This window comes from Mustela erminea, chromosome 1, assembly GCF_009829155.1.
Source record: "Mustela erminea isolate mMusErm1 chromosome 1, mMusErm1.Pri, whole genome shotgun sequence".
NCBI classification, from domain to species: Eukaryota; Metazoa; Chordata; class Mammalia; order Carnivora; family Mustelidae; genus Mustela; species Mustela erminea.
The window spans coordinates 218,710,319-218,738,302 of record NC_045614.1 but is presented as its reverse complement, the minus strand read 5'-3'; the positions used below and the strand labels follow the sequence as shown (position 1 = coordinate 218,738,302).

The following is a 27,984-nucleotide window of genomic DNA, read 5'->3' as shown; positions in this document are numbered from 1 at the left end:
GACCAAGAGGATCCAGGGTGACCACACGTGACCACAGGTCTACATGTGACCTAGTGACGGAGCTGCAGGTTTCCATGGGTCACTTGTCAACCACGAGAAGGACGAAAACGAGGCTGCTCCTTCCTCCTCCCGTAGGGCTCCTCCCAGCGCCCCCCTTCGGGGTCCCTTGCCCCGCACTCCACAGCGGGTGGCTCTCTTCCTTCCTGTATCCTGGGAGGGTTTCGTCTCACCCCCTTTCAGAGGACGTTCTCTCTCCTTTTGCTACGCGTGGCATCCTTGATTGGCAGTGCCCGTCTTCAGCAACCTCACCCCGTTCTCGTCTGTCCTCTGGTCTCCGCTGCTGATGAGAAGTCAGCTGTCACCTTTTCTCCTCGTCTGTGAAGTGGTCTTCCTCTCACTGCTTTGAAGGCTTTGCTCTGCATTTTTGGTTTTCATCACGGTACCTGTTATGTGCCCAGAGTTTACTTTTTTTTTTTTTTGAAAATTTATTTATTTATTAGAGGGAGAGCGAGCAAGCAGGGGGAAGAGCAGAGGGAGAGAGAGAATCCCGAGCTGGCTCTCCGCGGAGTGCAGAGCCCGACAGGGGGCTCGATCTCATGACCTGAACTGCAGTCAAGACTTGGACCCCCAATGGACTGAGCCACCCGGGGCCCCTCTTTTTATTTTTCTTAACTCTTCCTTCTCCTTCCGGTCAGATAATTTCTCTCAACATGTGTTCACTTTCGTGCCCTCTTCGTTCTTCTGTCTTCAACATCCCAGTGAACGTTTCATTTCCACTGTGTGTTTTCAGTTCGAGAATCTCTCTCCCGCCATCTTTTTTTTTTTTAACCAGTTTCCATTTATCTGTCAAACATTCCCTCTCCATTCAGTCATGAAGATAATACTTTCCTTTAATTCTTCAAATGTATCCTCCTCAGACTCTTTACACGTATTTAAAGAGCCACTCTCCCACCATTGTTTGCCAGCAACGTCCAGACTGTCTCAAGGTGCATGACTATTGATTGACATGTTTCTTTCACTGCAGATTCTGTTTTCTGTATCTTTTATGTCTAGTGATTTTTTTTATTGTATATTGAAATTAATTATGACACTAGATGTAGGACGTCTGCGTTCTCTTTTACTGGCTGTTGATTTCTGTTCTGGTACACGATCACTTGTTCACCGACTATCTTGGACGTGCACAGCCTGGCTTTACACTTTGTTCGGGGGAAGATCTGTTCCATCACCTGCAAGTGTCCAGGTGCGTGGCTAGGTGTGTGCCTTCCAGAACAGAAGCTGATGGACTCTCCTGTCCATGACAAGCTGTGTTGGAAAATTGTAAATGACAACCCCCCCAACAAAGGGGTCAGTCTTTGTGCTGAGACTGCCCTGTCCATGTGGACCCCAGCAGGGGCTGTCTGCAGGCAGGTGGGCCCCAGAATCTCTGTGTGCAAGGAGTGAGGAATGGCATGGGGGAGGGGGTGAGGGAGCTCAGATGGCTGTCCCTCCTCATGGAGGAGACCCTGGAATGGGGAACAGTCAGTGTCTCCCTAACAAATGAACTCAGACTGTGAGTGTGCCTGGGTGGGGGTGCCTGGACCTCGCTGACCTGTGTGTCCATCTTTGGGCCCTATTCTGGAAAACTCTTATAAATCTGTCCCAAATCTTATAATTCAGCAGCATCTTGCAGGAGTGTTTTCAGAAATACCATCTTCTGTGTTGAATTCTAGAGGCGTTCTCACCGACCTGGGTGGGGTGGAGAAGGGGTGCTAGAGACTGTGGGTTCTTCGTACATCCAGTGTGGACTCCAGTGTCTACCAGCCAGAGCCCCGGGGGGCAGACAGAGGACCTCCCTGCCAGCTTTCTGGCGATAGAGGTCAGGTGAGAGTCCCTGGAGGAGAGGAAGACCCGCCACCAGACTCAGCCAGACTTCCTCGGAGTCCCACGTGACTGTTGACCTCTGTGGGCCGCATGTGTGTGGCTGGTGTTCCCTCCCACTTCCCAGGGACACCCTTGCTTCTGGTGGGGCTGTGCCTCCTGCCAGGAGGTCCGTGCCTTGGTTTACTGTGCTTCTCTAACAATGAGGCTTTCTCAAGACAAGGATCCGAGTTTGTTGCCCACCAGGAGTTCTCTGTGACCCACACCCTTCCGTCCACGCTTGTGCTGTGGGCAGGTGGTCGCCGTGTCCTTCCTTCATGTTGGCCATGCTTGACCTGCAGCCAGAAGCTCAAGGGACACTTGGACATGACCCAGACATACCCGTTCTCCGAGCACTTGCCTTGGAGCCTTCCTGACGTGGGGTAGGCCGTCCAGGGGCCATCATCATGTGTGCAGGGGTTGGGACACCCATGTTTTCAGAGTCACACAGAAGTGGCTCCAGAGAAATCATAAGGAAGGACGCAGAATCCGGCTGGTGCCAGTGACACACCTGGGCACGTTTCCAAGTGTAACTTGCATTTGGAGAGGGGCCAATTAGTCATGAGGGTTAGGGCCGGACAGACAAAACACCTGCAGCAGAATCCAAGTTCTGGGACACAGCCCAGAAGAAGCACAAACAAGGAAGACAGCAGCTGTGTCCCGTGCTGTCCAGACCCCCGCAGCCCAAACATAAAGGCCGCCCCGGGGCAGGAGCCTCCAGAACTCACCGCGCTCCTCCCTGACTCCACTCCCACCCCACGCCACCATGTGCCACACCAGCTGCTCCACGGGCTGCCAGCCGGCCTGCTGTGTGCCCAGCTCCTGCCAGACGTCCTGCTATGTGCTCAGCCCCTGCCAGACGTCCTGCTGTGTGCCCAGCTCTTGCCAGCCGGCCTCCTGCACCCCCAGTTCCTGCCAGACGTCCTGCTGCGTGCCCGTGAGCTGCAGGCCCGCCCTGTCCGTGAGCTGCAAGCCCGCCGTGTACGTCGTCCCCTCCTGCCAGTCCTCTGTGTGTGTGCCCGTGAGCTGCAAGCCCCTCGTGCTCATGGCCTCCTCCTGCCAGTCCTCCGGGGGCTGCTAGCCCTCCCGCCCCGACGGTGAGAACGCCTCTAGAATTCAACCCTGCTCTACGGACCCGTCTCCTGTAGCACCCTATCCTGCTTCTGACCGGGATCCCCCCCAGCTGCTCCCAGGGCACAGGGGGCCACATCTGCGCCCCTCCTGGAGGAAGTCTTCAGCACCCTCCGGGTTCTGCACAGGCAGATGAAGAACATGCCCAGTGGACCTTCGAAAGCCCATGGCGAGGATGTGGCAGGATGACCCGGACCCCTCTGTGACCCAGCATGTCCCCTGTGGGAGGCCTAGTTTCCGGGGTCCTCTGTCTCCAGCGGGAACCAGCCATCTGTGAGCCCAATAAACCATGCTTTCCTGATGCAGCTCTGCGTGCCTGTCTTCTGTTTCTGCACACCCTGTCTGTGCTACAAAGTGGGGAAGGCTAAGCCCCTTCTCACAGCAGCTCATGGAAAGTGGGAGCCCCTGTGGAGGACGTGGTGGTGCACGTGGCTGGGGGGGTGGGGCGTCACGTCAGATGTCCTGTGTCCTGGCTCCTGTGTTCCGGAAGGTTGAGTCCAGCTCCTAACTCTTTGTTACGTTAGATCTGCAGAACCCGACCAGGACTGGCCCCTGGATCATGACTCACTTCTGTTGCTGGTCCATGTGTGGCCCGTTTTTAGCCGATGGATGATCAGTTACTGGTTATTATAATACCCCCAGGTACCTACTCCCTAATGTGGATGCCGGGACAGCATCAGCCCTTCACCGCTGGCTTCTCAGGGTGGATCTGTGTGCTCTCTGCTGCCTTTTGAGACAGAGTGGAGCCACACCTCTGTGCCCTGGCGAGGCGTGCTTTCTCCCGCAGCCTCCGAATGATGGTAGGAGGCTGTCCTGCATGTACTGGCCTTGAACTCCCTTCCACCGCATGCGTTCTTGGGAGGATTCGTGTGCATGCATCCTCTTGACACTTCCCTGCTGCTCTATCCCGGGCCGCTGCTGTACAAGGGCAGGTGTGGGTGCTGGGGTACGGGGGCAGGGGGGCCGGGCCGTGCGCTGCCTTGTCCCACCTTTGCCGCCTGGGACCCTTCCATCGAGGCCAGCTGACGCCCTATGTTCCCCTGCGGCAAGGCCAGCTGACGCCCTGTGTCCCCCCGCGGCATGGCAGTCACCTTGTGCGTGTTGGGCAGTGTGGCAGGTGGGTGCATGGGGCCAGGCTGTGTGGTTGCGGGACACAGCTTCCCCCTTGCCACCCTGAGAACGGGCACCATCTGGAAGCCCTGGGCCATGGTGGAGATTTGGGGAATTTGGCTTCTCAATCACCTGGTCTCTGCAGACACCATAGCTCCATGCCTTGTTTCTGGGGATTTGTTTTGGGATGAAGTTTCTGGGTCAGAGAGTGGGTGCACTTGAGACCCACTGGCCTGGCACCTCACTGGTGTGTAGCAGGAGGGGGCCTGGCTGCCGGCCACTGGGCAGCAGAGGGACGGGCAGCCACCGGCCAGCCGGCAGGAGGCACGGCTCAGCCATGCAGGGGACACCATGTAGTGGGCACAGCAGAAACTCCCCTGGCCCGGGGGAGGGTGCCACCCAGGGGTCCTGCGGCAGAGCAGCAGGCGTGGTGCACAGGGGCTGGAGGCTGGGCCGGGCCCGGGCAGGGGCATCAACACAGAGCAGAATGGCCGTCTCCCTAGACATTCCCCTGGACGTTCCTCTGGACATTCCTACCACCCAGGTGTCTGTATTTGATGTGTTCGCTGCACTGCTTGGCCCGCGACACCTGTCACAGGCTCTGCAGCCTCGCCCGCCACAGGGAGGAGCCTGGTCCTCTGTTTCCGGTCAGTTCTATACTTGACCTCCCAAGCAGGTGTGGCGTGGACAGCACCACTGACATGACTCAAACCTGCCCCAGTGTCTCGGACATCAGAGGACCGGGAACCAGGAGACAGCCTGGGAGAGGCCTCTGAGCGTCCCTCCCCAGACCTGCTCCACTGGGCACCTTCTGTCTGTCCCTGTCTTCCGCCTCACCCACCTCCACCTGCCTGTGCCCTAGACAACACGGGACTGCACACACACACACACATGCAGACATGAACACGTGCATACACGGCATGCACCCGCACACACACGAGCAGGCTCACACTTGAGCACACACACGGGCATGCACACACGCACACCATGAGCACACACAGGCACACACAGGTCACAAGGGCACACAAACAAGCACCCACACATGTATGCACAGAGGTGCACACGTGCACACACACATACAGACACACTCGGGTACACACATGCACACACACATGCACACATATGCCACAAGGGCACACACACGAGCATGTGCATATATGGCACACATGGGCACACACAGAAGCACACACACATGCACACAGAGGCACTTGCACACAGCACTCTGCTGGCTTACCAGGCTCCCTGGTGAAACTGGCTGGTGGGAATTCCCATGAGGCTCATGGCGTAGGTAGGACACCTGACGCCAGCGTGGGGTACCTTCTGCTCTATTGCTGCACGAGAGGCGTGTGGCAAGAGAAAGGCTGCTGGCAGAGTCTGGGGAAGGGAAAGGAGTTTTACCGGGTTAGAAAAGCCATCCCTAGCGCCCCTTGCAGGAACCCGCTTGAGATTGGGGTTGCTAACCCAGTGCACGTCTTCACCCATGTTCTGAAATAAAGCAGTGTATTCTGGCATTTTTTTATAAAGCATTTAAATGGCATCATAAGCCCTGCATCCTTTTGTAACATGCTTTTCTCCCCTTAAACGTTGTGTTGGAGCAATCCATCCCAGACAACACCCGTAGCCCTTGCCATCTCTGTTCTCGGCTGTCTAGTACTCCACTGCACGCATCTGCTGCGTCTGCTGATTCTCCTTCATGGGCTTTAGGTTGTACGTAATTTTTAGCTACTGCCTCGGATGCTGCCAGTTTCCCTTCCTCTAACGTTTCTGGTGCATGTGACCAGTGCTCCTCTCTTCAGAAGTGCTCCTGCTCATGCACGGCCGTCGCCTACACTGGAGTGTGGAAACCACTGTGAAGAGTGGCTGTCCTCACCTCACACCCCAGCTGCCATGGCATCGGATACCCTGTCTTTAAAATTTTTTTTATTTAAATTCAGTTAACTAACATATAGCGTATAATTATTTTCAGAAGTAGAGGTCAGTGACTCATCCGTGTTCATTCCGTCGCGTGCCCTCCTCAATGCCCACCCCCACCCCTTTCCCTCCAGCAACCCTCAGTTTGTTTCCTATGATTTAGCGTCTCTTATGCTTTGTCTCCTTTCTGATTTCTCAGTGTATAAAAATGCAACTGATTTCTGCGCATTGATTTCATATCTTGCCACTTAATGAATTCCTGTATGAGTTCTAGCAATTTTGGGGTGAAGTCTTTTGGGGTTTCTACATAGATTATCATGTCCTCTGCAAAGAGTGAGAGTTTGACTTCTTTGCTGATTCAGATGACTTTGTTTCTTTTCGTTGTGTGATTGCTGAGGCTAGGACTTCCAGTACTACGCTGAACGGCAGTGATGACAGTAGGCATCCCTGCTGGATGCCTGACCTTAGGGGGAAAGCTCTCAGTTTTTTTCCCATTGAGAATGATATTTGCTGTGGGCTTTTTGTATATGGCTTAGATGATATTGAGGTATGTTCCCCTATCCCTACACTGACGTTTTAATAAAAAAACGCTGGATGCTGTGCTTTGTCCAATGCTTTTCCTGCATCTATTGAGAGGATGTTATGGTTCTTGCCCTTTCTTTTTTTAATGTGGCGTATCATATTGATTGATTTGTGGATGTTGAACCACCTGGCAGCCCAGGACCAAATACCACTTAGTCATGGTGGATAGTTCTTTTTTAAATTTTTTTAAGATTACTTATTTATTTATTTGATAGGCAGAGATCACAAGTAGGCAGAGAAGCAGGCAGAGAGAGAGGGAGAAGCAGGCTCCCTGCTGAGCAGAGAGCCCAATGCGGGGCTCGATCCCAGAACCCTGGAATCATGAGCCAAGCCAAAGGTAGAGACTTTAACCCATTGAGCCACCCAGGCGCCCCGTGAACAGTCCTTTTATTTTTATTTTTTTATTATGTTTATTTTTTAAATTTTTTATTTATTTTTTAAATTCTTTTTCAGTGTTCCAGAATTCATTGTTTATGCACCACACCCAGTGCTCCATGCAATACGTGCCCTCCACAATACGCACCACCAGGCTCACCCAACTTGCCACCCCCCACCCCTCCAAAACCCTGTTTGTTTTTCAGAGTCCAGTTTCTCATGGTTCGTCTGCCCCTCCAGTTTCCCGCAGCTCCCTTCTCCTCTCCATCTCCCCATGTCCTCCGTGTTATTCCTTATGCTCCACAAGTAAGTGAAACCATATGATAATTGACTCTCTCTGCTTGACTTATTTCACTCAGCATAATGAAGAGTCCTTTTAAAATACTGTTGGATCCTCTTAGCTAGTATCTTGGTGAGAATTTTTGCATCCATATTCATCAGGGATATTGGTCTGTAATTCTCTTTTTTGGTGGAGTCTTTGTCTGGTTTTGGAATCAAGGTAGTGACGGCCTCAGAAAAGTCTGGAAGTTTTTCTTCCAAACACAGGCAGAGAGGCATTTCTAATTTTTGAAACAGCTTCAGAAGAACAGGTATTCATTTTTCTTTAAATGTTTGGTGAAATTCCCCTGGGAAGCTCTCTGGCCCTGGGCTCTTGTTTATTGGGAGATTTTTGATGACTGCTTCAATTCCTTACTAGTATGGGTCTGTTCAGGTTTTCTATTTCTTTCTGGTTCAATTTTAGTGGTTTATAAGTTTCTAGGAATGCATCCATTTCTTCCAGATTGTCAAATTTGCTGATTTATAGTTGCTCATAATATATTCTGATAATTGTTTGCATTTCTTTGGTTTTGGTTGTGATCTCTCCTCTTTCATTCATAATTTTATTTATTTGGGTCCTTTCTCTTTTCTCTTTGATAAGTCTGGTCAGGGATTTATCATCTTATTAATTCTTTCAAAGAACCAGCTCCTAGTTTTGTTGATTTGTTCTACTGTTCTTTTGGTTTCTATTTCATTGATTTCTGCTCTGATCTTTATTATTTCTCTTCTCCTGCTGGGTTTAGGTTTTCTTTGCTGTTCTTTCTCCAGCTCCTTTAGGTATAGGGTTAGGTTGTGTACTTGAAAACTTCTTGTTTCTTGAGAAAGGCTTGTATCACTGTACACTTTCCTCTCGTGACCACCTTTGCTGCATCCCAAAGGTTTTGAATGGTTGTGTTTTCATTTTCATTTGTTTCCATGAATTTTTCAATTCCTCTTTAATTTCCTGGCTGACCCACTCATTCTTTAGTAGGATGCTCTTTAACCTCCATGTATTTGAGTTCTTTCCAAATTTCCTCTCATGATTGAGTTCCAGTTTCAAAGCATTGTGCTCTGAAAATATGCAGGGAATGATCCCAGTCTTTTGGTACAAGTTGAGACCTGATTTGTGGCCCAGGATGTGAGCTATTCTGGAGAATGGTTCATGTGCACTCAAGAAGAATGTGTATTCTGTTGCTTTAGGATGGAATGTTCTGAATATATCTGTGAAGTCCATCTGGCCCATCTGGTCCATCAGTGTGTCATTCAAAGCCCTTCTTGTAGATCTTCTACTCAGATGATCTGTCCACTGCAGTGAGTGGGATGTTAAAATTCCCTTCTATTACTGTATTATTATGTGTTCCTTTAATTTTATTATTAATTGGGTTATATAATTGACTGCTCCCATGTTAGGGCATAAATATTTACAATTGTTAGATCTTCTTTTTGGCTAGATCTTTAATTATGGTATAATGTCCTTTGTCATCTCTTATTACAATCTTTGGTTTAAAATCTAATTCATCTGATAGAAGGATTGCTACCTCAGCTTTCTTTATGCTCAATAGCATGATAAATGGTTTTCCATCCCCTCACATTCAATCTGGAGGCATCTTTGTAGATAGCATATTGATGGGTCTTGCTTCCTTTTTTTAAAAAAAGATCTTATTTATTTATTTGACAGACAGAGATCACAAGTAGGCAGAGAGTCAGGCAGAGAGAGAGATGGGGAAGCAGGCTCCCTGCTGAGTGGAGAGCCCAATACGGGGCTCAATCTCAGGACCCTGGGATCATGACCTGAACTGAAGACAGAGGCTTTAACCCACTGAGCCACCCAGGTGCTCCAGGGTCTTGCTTTTTTATCCAATCTGATACACTGTGTCTTTTGATTGGAGCATTTAGCCCATTTACATCAGAGTAACTGTCAAAAGATATGAACTTGCTGCCATTGTATTACCTGTAAAGTCACTGTTTCTGTATATTGTTTCTGTTCCTTTCTGGTCTATGTAACTTTTGAGCTCTCTCTTCTCTTAAAGGATCTCTTTTAACAGTTTTTCTGGCCTGGTTTAGTGATCATAAATTCTTTTAGTTTCTGTTTGTCCTGGATGCTCTCTATCTCTCCTTCTATTCTGAATATCATCCTAGCTGGAGAAAGTATTCTTGGCTGCATATTTTTCTCATTTAGCACCCTGAGTATATCATGCCAGTCCTTTGTGTCTGCCAGGTCTCGTGGACCGGTCTGCTGCAAACCTTATGTTTCTAGCCATGTAGGTTAAGAACCTCTTGTCCTGAGCTGCTTTCAGGATTTTCTCTTTATCTCTGAAATTTGCAAGCTTCACTATTATATGTGGAGATGTTGACCTATTTTTATTGATTTTAAGGGGGGTTCTTTGTGCCTCCTGGACTTGAATGCCTGTTTCCTTCTCCAGATTAGGGAACTTCTCAGCTATAATTTATTCAAATAATCCTTCTGTCCCATTCTTTCTTTCCCTTGTCCTCTGGGACTCCAATTATTCTAATATTTTTTTCACTTTATGGAATCACTGCTCTTTCAAATCCTTCCCTCATGATCCAGTAGTTGTTTCTCTCTCTTTTTCTCAGCTTCCTTATTCTCCATCATTTTGTCTTCTAGATCACTGACTCTTCTGCTTTATATGTCCAGCAGAGCCTCCATTTTTTATTGCATCTCAATAATAGCCTTTTAAATTTTGATCTCATTAGATTTTAGTTTCTTTTACTTCTCCAGTAAGGGATTCTCTAGTATCTTCTATGCTTTTTTCAAGCCCAGCTAGTATCTTTATAATCATTGTTCTGAACTCTAGTTCTGACATCTTACTAATGTCCAAATTGATTAGGTCCCTGGCAGTCAGTATTGCCTCTTGTTCTCTTTCTTGAAGTGAGTGTTTCCATCTTGTCATTCTGCCCAGCTCTGTCCTGGGATATAGTCCACATCTTATACCATGGCCACTACAGTCACATGATCCACATGTTGGCAGTCTGGTAGTTGTGATACACATCTTGGGAGTTTTATTTTCAATTTTTTAATTAGGACAACATGCCTACATAAAGTACAGAAAACATAAGGCACAGCTTGATGGACAGTGTTCCCTGTAACTGCCACCAGGTCCAGGGAGTGGGCACACCCCATGTCCGGACCTTCTGGTTCCTCCCCCACCATCCATCCCCATCTTCCTAGGGTGGCTGCCACCCTGACCTCCGCATGTTTGAGGACTTTCCCTTGTCTCTAAACTTGTACGAGTGGGATTTCCTGCTAACCTATAGTTAGTTTCTGGTGTTCAGGTTCATCTAGCTCATAAATAAAAGAAAGGGAGTGGTCTCATTTTGTCCTCTCTGTGAGAGCTTGTACAAGCTTGGAGATGTTTTCTCCTTGAATGTTGCCAGCAGACACTTATAGACCCTCTGGGTCTGGTGTTGTTTTGTTGGGGATTCTGACTCCTGGCTCAGTTTCTGTAATGGTTATAGGCTAGTCAAGCTCTAAATCATTCATTTTGGAAAGTTATATGTTGTTATAGAATTTATTGGGGTTAGGTTGTTCGTAATAGTCATTGCTGATTTTAAAATCTCCATTTCATCTGTAGTCCTGCCACATTTTTATTCCTGGTTTCCTGATAGTCTTTATTTGTGCCTTCTTATTTATTCCACCAGCCAGTCTTATCAAAATAGTTATTTTTTCATAGAGTCATCCTTGACTCTGTTGATCTTCATGGTGTAACTCTTTCCAAGTTCATTAATTTCTGCCTGTGCTTTTGCTATTTCTACATGGGATCACTTTAAGTGCACTTCCATAGCACTTTCCATAGAAAAACTTCAGAAGGCTAAGCACAAATGCTTTCCATAGGTCATAGAGTGGAACAAAGAAAAAAGGGAAATCGAAGTCCCTTGTTTTACACGGATGATAAACTCAGGCTTTCAACCTGTCATGGCTGGGCATCATTTGTTGTGATAGAAACCAGTTTGTTTTGATCTTGTTGAAATTCTTCAATGATAGATGTGGAAGAGTCTATGCATATGTACCATGAGCTCAGTGTTTCAGGCCATGGTGATCTATCTAATATGTATATGTACATCTATATCTATATGGCCCCCAAATGAAGCACATGATGGCATGTCATATATTTGAAGATTTTCAAGACAAAACACTAATTGCCAGTGTCTCACTTCATCACAATTTATCTTAAACTAAAGAAAAAATTTTAAAAAATAAGCTAAAGAAAAGTTCAACTTTTCAAATTTTGAGTAAATTGATTGTTACCATCATTTTTCTGCTTGTCCTGTCATGTCAAACAGGACATGTTTGATGCAATGTGCGTCACAGTCTTTCCCTACAATGGAAGGACTGTGGCTCCTCTTTAGAATGCACCAGATTTTGTGATTTGAGGCTGTTCTTTGTGGTATGTAGAAGTTGAGGATCATTATATCTTCCCACTGAGTTGAATTTTGTTATCACTAATAAGACATCATTTCATTAATAACAGCACCTTCTATCTTAAGGTATATTTCATCTATTAAAATACTTTCACTAGATGTTTTTGGTTAATGCTTGCTAGGTGCACTTTTTTACTTTTGGTCTTTCTGTTCTGTTTTAGACCAGGGGTTGATACCCTTTGGGTAAATGACTAGTCGGCAGATCTCTCCAGCTTGTGGACTCCTGGTTTCTGCCACAGCCATGAAGCCCTGAAGCAGCCCTGAAGCAGCACAAATAGCCATAGACTGTGTGCAAGCAAAGGAGTGTGGTCGTGTCCATTGAAACCACACTGACACCTGGGCAGATGCTGGGCACCCTGAATGAGGGCTGTGGCTTGACACCCTGACTTAGACTACAACAGTGCAGAGCTGAATTTTATTTAAAAAAAAAATTCAATCCCTGCTTTTTAACTGGAGATTTTAATCTAATTATATTTATTATGGTCATGAATATATTTGAATTTATTTCTGTCATCTTATTTGGGATTCTCTTTGTCCTCCCTTTCCGTGCTGTTTTTAAAAGTCTTTTTCTACTTGTGTTTGCATTCACATTTTACAAGTCTTGTTTTGTTTTCTACCTTCCCCGGTTGTGACATTCTTAGGCTTCTAGTCTTTTATCAGTGGTCCTCAGAATTTCAGTGGTTTGGTGTTGGTCACGTCCCTTCTTGCCTTGAAGATAAAAGCAGATTCCCTGCAACATACAGGCATTGTCTGTCCAGGGCTCTAGTTTTACCTTAATTAGTTTTCTAAGCACACTAATTAGTACACATTGCTGCAATTCTACTCAGTTAAGATTTGTTCATCTATGTGTCTACCAGCTTCTTAAGTCACTGTCCCTGTCTGCCTCTCAGATGGCCCCTGATATTGTCCTTCCTGGGTGTGTCCAGCAGTTGCTCCTGTGCTGAGTGAGTGCTTCCCCTGAGTGAGCTTACTGCAGAACGCAGCTGGAGGGTGAAGATGAACACATCGTGGCACGCTGACCTTTCTGTCTCCCTCACTGCCTCCTCGCGTGTGGCTCTGGGGTCCACTCCAGCCACCCCCTATGGGCAAACCAAGCTTTTCTCTGGCTGCTTCCAGCATATTCTCTCCTGAGAGCCCCCAGTGCCCACTACCTGGACAGAGGCACGTGTCTCTTTCACTCACCTGTGCCGCACTTTGTGAGTCTGCAGCTGGGCTTCAGCATCTGTAGAAAACAGCCCCTCCCCCTGGGGCTGCCTCAACCAGTTCTCTCTGGTCTCTCCCTCTGGAAGATCAAATAATTGAAGATCAGACCTTCCCCTTCTATCTTCCAATTCTCTTGGCCACATTTGGTTCTTGCAGGATCTTTGCAGGTTGGCCTCTTTGTGTCGACCCTTGGCATCCCATCCACTCTGCTGTGTCTCTGTGAGCAGGCTTTTAGATCAGGGATGTCACAGGTTTTAGCTTTAGAAGTTGTATTTGGTTCTCCCAAATACACATACCTTTAACAGGATAGTGCCTTATTCCATTTCCATGCTTCTCATCTCGCCTTTTTGTTGCACCCATGTTTCAAACACACTATGTCCCGTGTGTAATAGGAATCGTGCAGCCGGGGCTACTCAGGGTCTGTGTTTCTATGGCTGCATGTGTGGATGTGTGCACTCATGTGTTTTGTGTCTGGGACTGTGGTCATGCTCAAGCGGCTTCGTTGTGTGGACTCTGAAAAGCCCAGACTGCAAGTGTTTGCCTCTGGAAAGCATGCGCGGGGAATGGCATTAAACTCAGTGTGAAGAGATTCCCACTGAGCACTCATGCCAGCCTCCTGTTTCAGGCGCTGGCCAGTACCCATTTTATAGATGGGGACACCGAGGTTACAGAGAGGCTGCTCCAGATGGCAGAGTTTGTAGATGGCAGAGCTGTGACTCTAACCCAGCTACACCCAGCTGTGCAGCACGGGCTCTTAGCCGCAGCCAAGCCTCTGGAGACAGGGGTACTAAGCTGCCCTTTGTGTGTGGGGAAGGGGATGGCAGCCCGGCCAGATCAGAAAAGCTGAGAACAGGGAGCCGTGGTGAGAGCACAGCAGGTGCATGTGTGCGTCCCTCCGCACCTTCCTGTGTTCTGGCCGGAGGAGCACCTTCAGGGGACCTGCGTGGCCGTCCCCACCCTGCCTGTGCTGGTTCACCAGCAACCACCCTGGGCCCCATGGTGGTGCTTGGGGAAGAGCAAAATTAGTGTCAGGGGTCAGAGAAGGACCTGGTGTTCCTTCTCCTCTCTGTCCCCAAAGGAGCTGCGGCCAGGAGCATGAAGAGGAGACCCTCTTCTAGTATTTTAAAGATGTCATTCTGTTGTCTTTTGAATTTTATGCTTTGTAATTAGACTCTGAAGAATTTATGATCTTTGTTTTGTAAGAGCATGTCTTTTTCATGCAGATGCCTTCAAGATTTCCTCTTCTCTTTCAGTTTTATAGTCAGACTTTTAATGATGTGCCTAGGTCATTCTATTTTATAGGGGTTGGGGGTATATTTATCCGACTTGAGGTACTATGAACTTTTTGCATCTATAGTTTTATGTATTTCATTATTTTTAGAAAGTTTCTCAGCTCTTATCTCTTCAAATATTTCTTCTGCCTTCTGCCTTCTCTCTCTCTCCTGCTTTTCTGGGACTTCATTTTTTTAAAAAAAGTTTATTTATTTGACAGACAGAGATCACAAGTAGGCAGAGAGAAGCAGGCAGAGAGAGAGGAGGAAGCAGGCTCCCCACCCAGCAGAGAGCCCGATTTGGGGCTTGATCCCAGGACCCCGGGATCATGACCTGAGTTGAAGGTAGAGGTTTTAAACCACTGAGCCACCCAGATGCCCCTTTCTGGGACTTTAATTACACGCATTAGTGATGCCTTGATGTTTTCCTAGAGCTCTTTGATGTTTTGTTCTTGTTTTACCTCCCACTTTCTCTTTGTGTGTGCTTAAATATTTTTTAAAAGTAATCTCTACACCCAATGTGGGGCTAGAACTTACAACCCTGAGATCAAGAGTTGCATGCTCCACTGACTGAGCCAGCCAGGTGCCCCTCTTTGTTTTAGTATGGGAAATTTCTATTTACTTATCTTTAAATTGAATGATTCCACATTTGGCTGTGGGAAGTATATTCATGAGCTCATGGTAGGAATTAATCTCTGTCAGTGTATTTTGAACTTTTTTTTAATTTTTAAAATTTCTTTTCAGTGTACCAGAATTCATTGTTTATGCAGCACAGCCAGTGCTCCATGCAATACGTGCCCTCCATAATACCCACCACCAGGCTCACTCAACGTCCCACCCCCCGCCCCTTCAAAACCCTCAGATTGTTTTTCAGAGTCCATTGTCTCTCATATTTCATCTCCCCCTCCAATTTCCCCCAACTCCCTTCTCCTCTCTATCTCCCCATGTCCTCTGTGTTATTTCTTATGCTCCACAAATGAGTGAAACCATATGATAATTGACTCTCTCTGCTTGACTTATTTCACTCAGCATCATCTCTTCCAGTCCCGTCCATGTGGGACGGGGATTCATCCTTTCTGATGGAGGCATAATACTCCATAGTGTATATGGACCACATCTTCCTTATCCATTTGTCTGTTGAAGGGCATCTTGGTTCTTTCCACAGTTTGGTGACCATGGCCATTGCTGCTATAAACATTGGGGTGCATACAGCCCTTCTTTTAAATACATCTGTATCTTTGGTGGTAAATACCCAGTAGTGCAATTGCAGGGTCATAGGGAAGCTCTATTTTTAATTTCTTAAGGAATCTCCACACTGTTTTCCAAAGTGGCTGCACCAACTTGCATTCCCACCAACAGTGGAAGAGGCTTCCCCTTTCTCCTCATCCTCTCCAACACATGTTGTTTACTGTCTTGCTAATTTTGGCCATTCTAACTGGTGTGGTTTTGATTTGAATCTCCCTGATGGCTAATGATAATGAACATTTTTTTCATATGTCTGTTAGCCATGTGTATGTCTTCATTGGAGAAGTGTCTGTTCATGTCTTTTGCCCTGTTTTTGACATGATTATCTGTTTTGTGTGTGTTGAGTTTGAGAAGTTCTTTATAGATCCTGGATATCAGTCTGTTGTCTGTACTGTCATTTGCGAATATCTTCTCCCATTCTGTGGGTTGCCTCTTTGTTTTGTTGACTGTTTCCTTTGCTGCGCAGAAGATTTTGATCTTAATGAAGTTCCAAAAATTCATTTTTGCTTTTGTTTCCTTTGCCTTTGGAGACATATCTTGAAAGAAGTTGCTGTGGCTGATATCAAAGAGGTTACTGCCTATGTTATCCTCTATGATTCTGATGGATTCCTGTCACAGGTTGAGGTCTTTTATCCATTTTGGGTTTAACTTTGTGTATGGTGTAAGAGAATGGTTGAGTTTCATTCTTCTACAGGTAGCTGTCCAATTTTCCCAGCACCATTTATTGAAGAGACTATCTTTTTTCCACTGTATATTTTTTCCCGCTTTGTCGAAGATTATTTGACCATAGAGTTGAGGGTCCACATCTGGGCTCTGTACTCTGTTCCACTGGTCTATGTGTCTGTTTTTATGCCAGTACCATGCTGTCTTGGTGATCATAGCTTTGTAGTAAAGCTTGAAATCACGCAACGTGATGCCCCAATTTTGTTTTTGTTTTTCAACATTTCCTTAGCAATTCAGGGTCTCTTCTGATTCCATACAAATTTAAGATTGTTTGCTCCAGCTCTTTGAAAAATGCCGGTGAAATTTTGATTGGAATGGCATTGAAAGTATAGATTGCTCTAGGCAGTATAGAAATTTTAATAATGTTTATTTTTCCGATCCATGAGCATGAAATGGTCTTCCATCTTTTTGTGTCTTCTTTGATTTCTTTCATGAGTTTTCTGTAGTTCCTTGAGTACAGATCCTTTACTTCTTTGGTTAGGTTTATTCCCAGGTATCTTATGGTTCTTGGTGCTATAGAAAATGGGATCGATTCTCTAATTTCCTTTTCTGTATTTTCATTATTAGTGTATACGAAAGCAACTGATTTCTGTACTTTGACTTTGTATCCTGCCACATTATTGAATTGCTGTATGAGTTCTAGTAGTTTGGGGGTGGAGTCTTTTGGGTTTTCCGTATAAAGTATCATGTCATCTGCGAAGAGAGAGAGTTTGACTTCTTCATTGCCAATTTGAATACATTTTATTTCTCTTTGTCGTCTGATTGCTGTTGCTAGGACTTCTAATACTATGTTGAACAAGAGTGGTGAGAGTGGGCATCCTTGTCGTGTTCCTGATCTCAATGGGAAGGCTGTGAGCTTTTTCCCATTGGGGATAATATTTGCTATGGGTTTTTCATAGATAGACTTTATGAATTTGAAGAATGTTCCCTCTCTTCCTATACTTTGGAGCGTTTTAATCAGGAACGGATGCTGGATTTTGTCAAATGCTTTTTCCGCATCAATTGAGAGGACCATGTGGTTCTTCTCTCTTCTCTTATTGATTTGTTCTATCACATTGATTGATTTGTAAATGTTGAACCATCCTTGAAACCCAGGGATGAATTCCACCTGGTCATGGTGGATAATCTATTTAATGTGCTGTTGGATCCTATTTGCTAGGATCTTGTTGAGAATCTTAGCGTCCATATTCATCAGGGATATGGGTCTGAAATTCTCCTTTTTGCTGGGGTCTTTGCCTGGATTGGGGATCGGGGTAAGGCTGGCTTCATAAAAAGAGACTGGAAGTTTTCCTTCTGCTCTAATTTTTTGAAACAGCTTCAGGAGAAGAGGTGTTATTTCTTCTTTGAAAGTTTGGTAGAATTCCCCAGAGAATCCATCAAGTCCTGGGCTCTTGTTTTTTGGGAGGTTTTTGATCACTGCTTCAATCTCATTACAAAATATCAGTCTATTCAGGTTGTTAATTTCTTCCTGGTTCAATTTTGGAAGTTTATAGTTTTCCAGGAGTGCATCCATTTCATCTAGGTTTCTTAACTTACTGGCATATAACTGTTGATAATAATTTCTGAGGATGGTCTCTATTTCTTTGGTGTTAGTTGTGATCTCTCCCTTTTCATTCATAATTTTATTAATTTGGGCCTTCTCTCTTTTCTTTTGGGTTAGTTTGGCTAACAGTTTATTGATCTTATTGATTCTTTCAAAAAAACAGCTTCTAGTTTCATTGATGGTTCTACTGTATCTCTAGTTTCTATCTCATTGATCTCTGCTCTAATCTTGATTATTTCCCTCTTGTATGTGGAGTTGGCTTAATTTGTTGTTGATTCTCCAGTTCTTTAAGGTGTAGAGGCAGCTGGTGTATTCTGGATTTTTCAGTTCTTTTGAGGGAGGCTTGGATGGTTATGTATTTCGCCTTTAGGACAGCCTTTGCTCTATCCCATAGGTTTTGGACTGAAGTGTCTTCATTCTCATTGGTTTCCATGAATTGTTTCAGTTCTTCTTTGATCTCCTGGTTGATCCAAGCATTCTTAAGCAGGGTGGTCTTTAGCTTCCAGGTGTTTGAATTCCTTCCAAAATTTTCTTGTGGCTGAGCTTCAGTTTCAAAGCACTGTGATCTGAGAATATTCAGGGAATAATCTCAATCTTTTGGTATCAGTTGAGCCCTGATTTGTGGTCCATTCTGGAGAAGGTTCCATGTGCACTCAAGAAGAATGAGTATTCTGTTGTTTTAGGGTGGAATGTTGGGTATATATCTATGAGGTCCATCTGGTCCAATGTGTCATTCAATCCTCTTGTTTCTTTATTGATTTTCTGCTGGGATGCTCTGTCTATTACTGAGAATGGTGTGTTAAGATCTCCTACTATTAATATATTCATATCAATATGACTCTTTATCTTGATTAACAGTTTTCTTATGTAATTGGCTGCTCCCATATTGGGGGCATAAATATTTACAATCATTAGATCTTCTTGGTGGATAGTCCCTTTAAGAATTGTGTAGTGTCCTTCTGTATCTCTGACTACAGTCTTTAGTTTAAAATATAATTTATCTGATATGAGAATTGCTACCCTAGCCTTCTTTTGAGGCCCACTGACATGAAAGATGCTTCTCAATCCCTTTACTTCCAGTCTGGATGTATCCTTAGGTTCAAAATGGGTCTCTCGTAGACAACATATGGATGGGTCCTGTCCTTTTTTCCAATCTGCAACCCTGTGTTGTTTTATGGTCACGTTTAGGCCATTCACATTGAGAGTGATTACTGAGAGATACGTTTCTATTGACATTGTGTTACCAGTGAAGTCTTTGTTTCTATAGATTGCTTCCATATATTTCTGTTCAATGATATTCTTGGTTTTTTTCCTCTTTTATAGAACCCCCCTTAATATTTCTTGCAGTGTTGGCTTGGTGGTCACATACTCTTTTAAACCTTGCCAGTCTTGGAAGCTAGTTGTCTCTCCATCCATTTTGAATGTCAGTCTTGCTGGATAAAGTATTCTTTGCTGAATGTTCTTCTCATTTAGTGGCCTGAATATATCTTGCCAGCCCTTTCTGGCTTGCAAGGTTTCTGTGGACAGGTCTGACATTATTCTGAAGGGCTTTCCTCTGTACATAAGGGATTTCTCCCCCCTAGCTGCTTTCAAGAGCTCCTGTCTAAAATTATGATTCATCATTTTCACAATCAGGTGTCTCGAGGTCCTTCTAGATTCTGTGATATTGGGGGGAGACCATTCTGCCTCTAGTACACAAATGCTGGTTCCATTTGCCAGACTGGGAAAATTTTCATGGAGAATTAGTTAAACTATATCCTCTAGCCTTCTTTCTTTCTCCTCCCCCTCAGGGATTCCAATAATTCTGACGTTGGAACATTTCTTGGTGTCATTTATTTCCCTAATTCTGTTTTAATGGCTTCTAAGCTGTTTGTTCCAGGCTTCCTCCTGATCCTTTCTCTCTATCTGTTTGTCCTCCAGATCACTAAATATATCTTCTGCCTCAGTTACCCTAGCTTTTAGAGAATTTAGATTTGATTGGAACTTATTGAGAGCATTGTTAACACCATCCCTGGTGGCTTTCACTTCTGCCTAATCAATTCCATTTTGTCATCAAAGACTTTCTCCAACCTAGCTATTGCCTGGATGATTGTTAGCTTGAATTCCCTTTCCAACACACTGTTTATGTCCATATCCACTAGCTCTGATGGAGAGGGCCCAGTCTCTGAATTTTTCTTCTGTTGGGCATTCCTCCTCCTAGTCATTTTGGTGAGAGATGGCTGAACAGATGTGTATCTGAATGTATCAACCATGATGCAGGCAAGGTGCACCCTGGAACACTTCTGAGCAATCAAGAGTCCCCACCAAAAAGAAAGAAAAAAGAAAAAGAGAGAGAGAGAGAAAGGAAAAAAGAAAGGTAAAATAAAAGAGAAGGCCCAACCCAAATGGGCCCCACGGTAAGATTTATGAAGTATGCAAACAAAAACAGACAAACAAAAAGATCGACAAAAGTAGATGACAAGAAGAAAAATAAATAAAAGAACACCGTCAAAATGAACACCAAGTATAAGATTTATATACTACCAGAACAAAAACAAATACACCAAAACACTGGCAGAAGAAAAAGATGGGAGGGAGGTTATAAATTCTGTGTGTGCAAGGGAGGTTATTTTGATTCCTCCTGGATGTATATTGACATCTTTGTTAAAGGACTTAACTTTCCTGAGATAAAGGGGGATTAAAACTGGTTTATCTATAGGGGTAGCATTGATTGGGGAAAGGGATTACCTTGAAGCTTATCTCTATATGAATATTTAAAAAATAATAATAAAATAAAATAAATTAAAAATAGAAAAGGAAAAGAAAAACACAGGTATATGTATCAGAAAAGTTCAGGTTAAAAGGTTATTATGGAATTTGATGTACTGAACATCTCATTGTGATGGTAAATAGGTTAAAAATTTATATGAAAAAAAAATGAAGAGAACCACAATAGTGGGAACAAATTAAAAATAAAAGTTGTATGTATGAAGTAGTGGTGGTTGTTTTTGTTTTTTGTTTTTTGTTTTTGGCTGGCTTTCTGGGGGAGGGGCCTGCCGCATGGTTTTCAGGGAGTCTGGCTAGAACTGAGTCCCCTTCCCCCATCAAGGGCCTGGGCTCTGAGGAAACTAGTTTTTCAGGCTTTTGTTCTCTGGAGGTTTTTGTTTGTTTGTTTGTTTGTTTGTTTGTTGTTTCTCCCCTTAGCCGCTCTCAGTGGTTCTGTGGAGGTTTAGAGGAAAGCAAGCTGCACCCAGACCTCCCTCTCCGAGAAAGAGGCCTCAGTCTATTCCCCTCTGGGTGCTCCAGAGCACATAAATTCCACCTCTGCCACTGGCAGAGCACATCCCCAGTCACGGTCTCTGGGGTCACAGGAATTCCCACTTGTACCCAAAACCACGAGAAATACTAGCCGCAGCTGTCTGGGCAGCTCCAGACCGCCAAAGAGGTCCCAAGCAGCGATAGCGCACTGAGATTTTCACGCTGGCCGGGCTGAGAGTGCTCAGACTCTCCGGGTCTGAGAGGGTGCCGGCTGGCGCCTGCACGCACTCAGGGGAGGGTGTGGGGCGCGACTCAGACCCCAGTCGCACAGTGCATGTGCAGAGTGCAAAAGGCTGTGGTTCTGCCGGCTGGCATCCACAGCAGGCTCCTTCACCCTCATGGATGCTGCCACCCAGATGCTCTCAGGTGCACTGGTGTCTGAGGGACCAAGGCCTGGCTTCTTCACTGCTCTCTCTGGTTCCCTGCCAGTAGTGGGGCCATCCTGGGTCCTTGGACTTAATCCCCTGTCCCTAATCACCCAATTCCACCAATTTCCCCTTAAGATCTTTTGCTCTTTTTGAGTGCTTTCAAGCAGACTCCAAGTTAATGCTGGTCCCCAACCACAGAGCACTCTCGTACTGGAGTATTACTTTCCAATGGGTCGCTTCTGGTGGCTCCCTCCCCCTTTTGTTTATGTTCCGATATCAGTCCAATGTTCCCCCTCCGCTTTATCTGTCCACTGGTGTCTTCTGCCCCCGTAGGGATCCAGACTTGTATAATTCTGATCTCAGGCTGATTTCATGGGTGATCAGAGTTCTTTGGTAGGTAATCAGCTCACTTTAGGGGACAGGTTGAAACAGCATCTCCTCCTACTTCTCCGCCATCTTGTCTCCTACCTATTTTGAATTTTATATGATCTGTTTGGCTCTTATAATTTCCATCTCTTCTGAAATTCCCCATCTGCTCATATATGTAGTCTGTGTTTTATACTCTATCCTTTTATATATTGTGATATTGTGAGCCTGGAGAGTCACGGAAGCGTCACACTCTCTCCCCATGCATGCTTTGCCTTCTGTATCTCTTCCAACTTGCTGGGTCTGAACTGTATCCTTTCATAATGAACTGGTGATCTAGTAAGTAAAAGTTTCTCTGGGTACTGTGATCCACTCTAACAAATCAACTGAACCTTAGGACCTTAGATCTAGAGCTGGTTGGTCAGAAACACAGGTGACAAGCTAAGCTTGCAGTTGGCATCTAAAGTGGTGTGGGGTCAGTCTTTTAGGTTGAGCCATTGACCTGGGGGGGGGGGTCTGATGGTGTCTCCAAGTAGATAGTGGCAGAACTGAGTTGAATTTTAGGACACCAAGTGGTATCCCAAAGCACTGTTTGTTGGAGGTACGGTATGAAAATTGGGTCTAAGAACCCAATTTATGTATTAAGCACAGTTAATTAATTAAAAGCCTTCTTTGTCCCACATGATTCAATGTTTCATTCCATCCCATAGGTAACTATGATACTAAATTTAATATTTGTCATTCTCATGCTTTTATCTACACATTTACCATGTGTCCTCCATAAATATTTATATCTCTTATGTATTTGCCACTTCTTAGACTCTTTTTGCTGCATTCTGGATACTTTCTTTGGACCTGCCTTCCGATTTTTCTAATTCTCTCTTCAGCTATGTTTAATATTCTGTTTAAGTTGTCCACTGTTTCTAATTTCCATTGCTTGACTTTTTTTTTTTTTTTCAGTTCTAGAAGTTATCTTTGGTTCCTTCAAGTCCATTTCTTTCTTCTATTTTAATAAACACTCTGTTCTTCTATTTACATTTCTCTCCTTTATTTCTTTAAATATAATAACATGTTTTCTTTTACAGTCACTAGACTGTACATTACATCATGAGGACTTACTTATTTTGTGAATGCAAGTTTGTGTCTTTTGATAACCCTCACCATTTCACTCTCCCACCCCTTACCTCTGAAAACCACCAGTCTTGTTCTCTGTATTTATGACCTTGTTTTATTTTATTTTTTAAATTCCACATGTAAGTGAGATCATACAGTATTTGTCTTTCTCTGACTTACTTCACTCCTCATAGTTATTTTACTGTTTCTGTCTGATAGTTCCAATATCTGGGTCATTTTTGAGTCCAGTTTTGTTGATTGCTTTGTCCCTGACAGTGGATGGATTTCCTTACTTTTTTTGTATGTCTTCTAATTTTTTATTGAACATCAGATATCATGTATTAATTGAAATGGACATTAAAAAGTGTTTCTTCTGGGAAATGGGTGAGTTTCTTCTGTCAGGTCATCTGTGTGGTGGGGAGAAGTTTGGATCAATCTGCTCAGATGCTGACCTTAGTTTGGGTTTTGTCATTATTGCGATGACCTTCAAGGTACCTAAGACTTTGGATTCCTTTGTGGTGGGCTTCCAGTGCCATGTGCTTAGGGCAAGGGATGGAGGCACAGCATTCCTGCTCTGCCCTAAGTTTTCAGCTGTCCCTGCGTGAGGGACCTCTCCACATGCCTGCCTCCTCCCTACCACACCCCCACTCCATGACTGCTGTTGCTCCTGCAGCAGTCCAGCCAGGCTGAGTGGGAGCCAGGAGGGCTCCATTGTCCTAGTCCAAGGTCAGTCTTGAGCGGGCCCTATGTGCCTGGGTCTTGTGAGGTGAGGCTTTCTCCCTTCCTGCCGCTCTTCTCTGCAATGGCCAGACTTCACTCTGTAGTTGGGGTGGGTTTATGTGAGCTTTCCCTGCCCTCCCTGTGGTCACACTCTGATTCCCGTCCCCTAGTCCATGGGGGTAGCTTTTCCGCTGCCCTCCCCCATCTACTAGGTGAGTCTCAGGTGCTGGACGTGGGAACGGCACCTCCCCCTGCACCCTCCATGGACCCTCTCCCCACCTCCAGCTGAGCTGTTGGAGGGAGGGCTCTTTGAGGAGGGGCTGCTGTGCTCATAGCTGTATACATCTTCGAGAAAAGAACTTGGAAATACATGAAGATAAACCAGGGACAAGCTGCATCAGGAAAGCATGATTTATTTGGATCACACAGGGCTGGTTCCCGCTGGAGGCAGAGAACCCCGGAAACTAGGCCTCCCAAGGGCCTACGCTGGGTCACAGAGGGGCCCGGGTCATTCCGCCACATCCTCGCCATGGGCTTCTGAGGGTCCGCTGGGCACGTTCTTCATCTGCCTGTGCAGAACCCAGAGGCCACTGAAGACTTGCCCCAGGAGGGTCGCAGATGTGGCTCCCTGTGCCCTGGGAGCAGCTGGGGGTGGGGGGCGATCCCGGTCAGAAGCAGGACGGGGTGCTACAGGAGACGGGTCTGTAGAGCAGGGTGGGGCGGGAGGGCTGGCAGCCCCCGGAGGACTGGCAGGAGGAGGCCATGAGCACGAGGGGCTTGCAGCTCACGGGCACACACACAGAGGACTGGCAGGAGGGGACGACGTACACGGCGGGCTTGCAGCTCACGGACAGGGCGGGCCTGCAGCTCACGGGCACGTAGCAGGACGTCTGGCAGGAGCTGGGGGAGCAGGAGGCCGGCTGGCAGCCCGTGGAGCAGCTGGTGTGGCACATGGTGGGGCTGGAGTGGAGTCAGGGAGGAGGGCGGTGAGTTCTGGAGGCTCCTGCCCGGGGCGGCCTTTATACCCGGGCAGTAGGCGTCCCGGCAACACAGAAGCACAGCTGTTGACTTCCTCATAGTTGTTCCCCAACATCTTGTCGTGGGATGCGCTCCCTGTGTTTTGCTCCACTATAATGAGTTTGGCCGAGAGGCTGATTCCTTCTTCTGTAAACAGGATGTTCTGGTTTGGCTTTACGTGGGGCTCGTGCCGTTTCTCCAGACCAGTACTGTGCACACAGCACCGCTGGCCCCACTGGGTATGGGATCCTTTATTCTTTTTGTCTCACAGCCGTCGGTGCTGGCTTTGAGGCAGTAATGCTTCTTGAGCCTCTATTTGGCACAGGAAAACATTAGACTGGGGATCTGCAAACTGGGAACCAGGGCAGTCTGTGGGACAAATCTGGCCCTCTCCTTGCTTTGTAAATAAAGCTTTATTGGAAACAGCCACGCTCATTTGCTTACATGCTGTCTAGGGCTTGCACTATAATGTGGAGCGGTTATGAGCGAGACCATGCCCCCGCAAAGCCTGAAATACTTACTCTCTTTCCTGTATAGAAAGTTGACCAACTTCTGCCTTCTAGTAATCTATCAATCATTGATTTGATCATGCAACAAATGTATATTGTGTGCTGGCTATAGAGACGTCCTAGCCTCGTGAGCCTCGTGGGGCAATGAATAAGCGAGAACATGGAAGTTAACGCATGAAGTGATGCCACGGTGGGCTGAGCCCCAGGAAGGAAAACGGGCTCAGTAGGTGGACAGGAATGGGGGTGCTGGCGAGTGGTTTGGGGACCTGTGTGCGGAGGCGATGCTGAGTAGGCACGACGTGGGGGATGTCAGGGTGGGGGGAGGGGCGGGGTTCCAAGCAGAAGCAGCTGTGGGGGTGTGAGGACACCCGGGCAGAGATGCGCACGTTCCCGAAGCACTGGGAAATCCTGCAGTGCGGGCACCGGGCAGCAGGCGCAGGTGCACAAGTGCAGACCGCACAGCGTGAGTCCAGGCCTCGCGGTCCCGGCCGATAGAATAAGAAAGACTGTCGATGTGATGACGCATCAGTAGGAATCACCCAATCGGAGGAAGAGAGAACAGAATTAAGAATCATGAAGGGGTCTATGGACAATATCAGGCAGTCCAACAAGAATCAATTTCAACCCATGGAGAAGAAGAGAATTATACTGAAGCATAAATAATAGACAATTCTCCCTGCTTTTTCAACTAGGCGCCATGCCCAGTTGGAGCCCAATGCAGGGCTTGAACTCATGACCCTGAGATCCAGACCTGAGCTGGGATCAAGAATCAGATGCTCAACCAGCTGAGTCATTCAGGCAACCTCCCAAATTAGATTTTTTAAAAATAATTCTAACTTACAGATCCAAGAGTCTCAGAAAACCCCTAAAACCCCAGCATAATTTGGCGCAATGGTAATGACCGCAGACCCCAGAGTGAAACTGAGCTTCAGACGCCTGCTTCTTGGCCGCAGTGGGAGAGCGCGCACGCATCACGGAATCCAGTCGCGCATCCGTGTACGTGGGCTACCCCTACCCCTAGGATTGTGGCAAGGACTGGTGACTAGTCAGTGACGAGAGATAACGTGGCACCTGGCACAAAGCCGGGACCAGATGACATGGTGGATACCACGGCCACAGCTGTCCCCAGTGAGGAGCCCAGCCGCTGGGCTCTGGTCCTTTGGGAAGACCTTTTGGGTTATGGAGTTTCCAAATCAAAACAGGGATCCCCGGTCTGGCGAGCAGGACGGTGCTTGTGTGGACAGAGGGCAGGGTACATGAGCTCGGGGAGGACCTGGAGCATCCTGATATGGGGGTCCTTGTCCCCAGCCGATGGTCCCTCACCATCCTACCTGGGCTGAGAAATCACGGGGCTGCTGGGTCACGCTGAGCCTCCAGCTGTCACAGAGTCTCCTGAACAGAGTCGCTTCCACCAGGAAACTCCAGGAAGAGACGCACAGGGGAGGAGGAGGAGGAGGAAAACAATCAGGCCACCAGGAGGAAGGCCCCCGTGTGGCTTGTTGCCAGGATGCCACAGCCCGGGTATAAAGGCTGCCTGGGGCAGGAGCCTCCAGACCAGCCCCGTCCTCCACCCTGACTCCACTCCCGCCCCACGCCACCATGTGCCAGTCCAGCTGCTCCACGGGCTGCCAGCCGGCCTGCTGCGTGCCCAGCTCCTGCCAGATGTCCTGCTATGTGCTCAGCCCCTGCCAGACGTCCTGCTGCATGTCCAGCCCCTGCCAGACGTCCTGCTGTGTGCCCAGCTCCTGCCAGACGTCCTGCTGCATGTCCAGCCCCTGCCAGACGTCCTGCTGTGTGCCCAGCTCCTGCCAGACGTCCTGCTGCGTGCCCATGAGCTGCAAGCCAGCCGTGTGTGTGCCCATGAGCTGCAAGCCAGCCGTGTGTGTGCCCATGAGCTGCAAGCCAGCCGTGTGCGTGCCCGTGAGCTGCAAGCCCGTTGTGTATGTGGCTCCCTCCTGCCAGTCCTCTGGGGGCTGCCAGCCCTCCTGCTCCACCCTGCTCTGCAGACCTGCCCCCTGCGGCACCCCTACCTGCTGCTGAGCCCACGGCCTCCTAGGACCCCTCCTCCATGCGGTCAGGGGTAGCTGCTCTCCCAGCTCCTACCAGGCAGCCCAGACATCACCCACTTCAGACCTTCCGGACCCGACTAGACCAGCTTACAGCAAAGCCACTTGATCCCCGGTACCCAGGCGGAGAGTCGCCCCCAGTGTCTCTGGCTGGTGCAGGGTGCCCAGCTCTGCAGCCCCCGCACAAAAGTCTAATAAATTCCAGAGTGATCTGAAGCCCACCGAGTGTGTGCACCGTCTTTCCTTTACGCCTGTCCCTGAACTGCTTCCTCTGGTCGTGGCTCCCAGAATCCAGGAACGCTCCCTCTGCGGAGAGGCCACAGGTTACCAGATGTCTGTACCCTGGGGGACCGGCCACTCAGGGGTGGCCTCTTGGGCGAGTGGACGCCCCTAGCTCAGGGCTCCTGGGCCCTGGGCTTCCTTTGGTCCCCCTTGGTCCCTTGAAGCAGCGAGGTTATTTCTTACTCTGCTGGGGGGACTGAGGGCGAATCCCTAACTTTGAGGTTTGACCCTTTTTAGGTAAAAAGGCCCCCTGCTCAGCAACCAATATGCAGAGCCAACCCAGTCTCAAAATTAAAGTGTACGCCCTACAGACAAGTAGGGCTCCTTCTCCCATTCGGGGGGACAGGGCTTTGTGGGTGACTTTCGTAGCTCCCGGAGATGTCCACACCGTCATCCCCAGAACCGGTGAACACAGCCCTGCAGGCCCGGCAGCTCCCCAGGTGGGGCGAACTGAGAGTCTTGCCCCAGGAGCCATCCTGGATTGGTTCGGGGGCTCACGTCAGCCCAGGGACGTGGGAG

The 27,984-nt window shown here is 47.2% G+C and overlaps 2 protein-coding genes across 2 annotated transcripts; one reads left to right on the top strand and one right to left on the bottom strand.

Moving 5' to 3' along the window:
• Nucleotides 1-2,523: 2,523 nt before the first annotated feature.
• On the top strand, nucleotides 2,524-27,398 carry LOC116592916 (keratin-associated protein 10-4-like). The gene is made up of 3 exons (XM_032346558.1): nucleotides 2,524-2,972; nucleotides 3,080-3,196; nucleotides 26,661-27,398. The coding sequence occupies exons 1-3, from the start codon at nucleotides 2,663-2,665 to the stop codon at nucleotides 27,155-27,157; spliced, it is 924 nt and encodes a 307-aa protein (XP_032202449.1). The 5' UTR covers nucleotides 2,524-2,662; the 3' UTR covers nucleotides 27,158-27,398.
• Nucleotides 23,996-24,705, bottom strand: LOC116598363 (keratin-associated protein 12-1-like). Its single transcript, XM_032357063.1, has one exon. It carries the CDS (start codon nucleotides 24,542-24,544, stop codon nucleotides 24,260-24,262), a length of 285 nt encoding a protein of 94 aa, XP_032212954.1. The 5' UTR covers nucleotides 24,545-24,705; the 3' UTR covers nucleotides 23,996-24,259.
• Nucleotides 27,399-27,984: the final 586 nt, after the last annotated feature.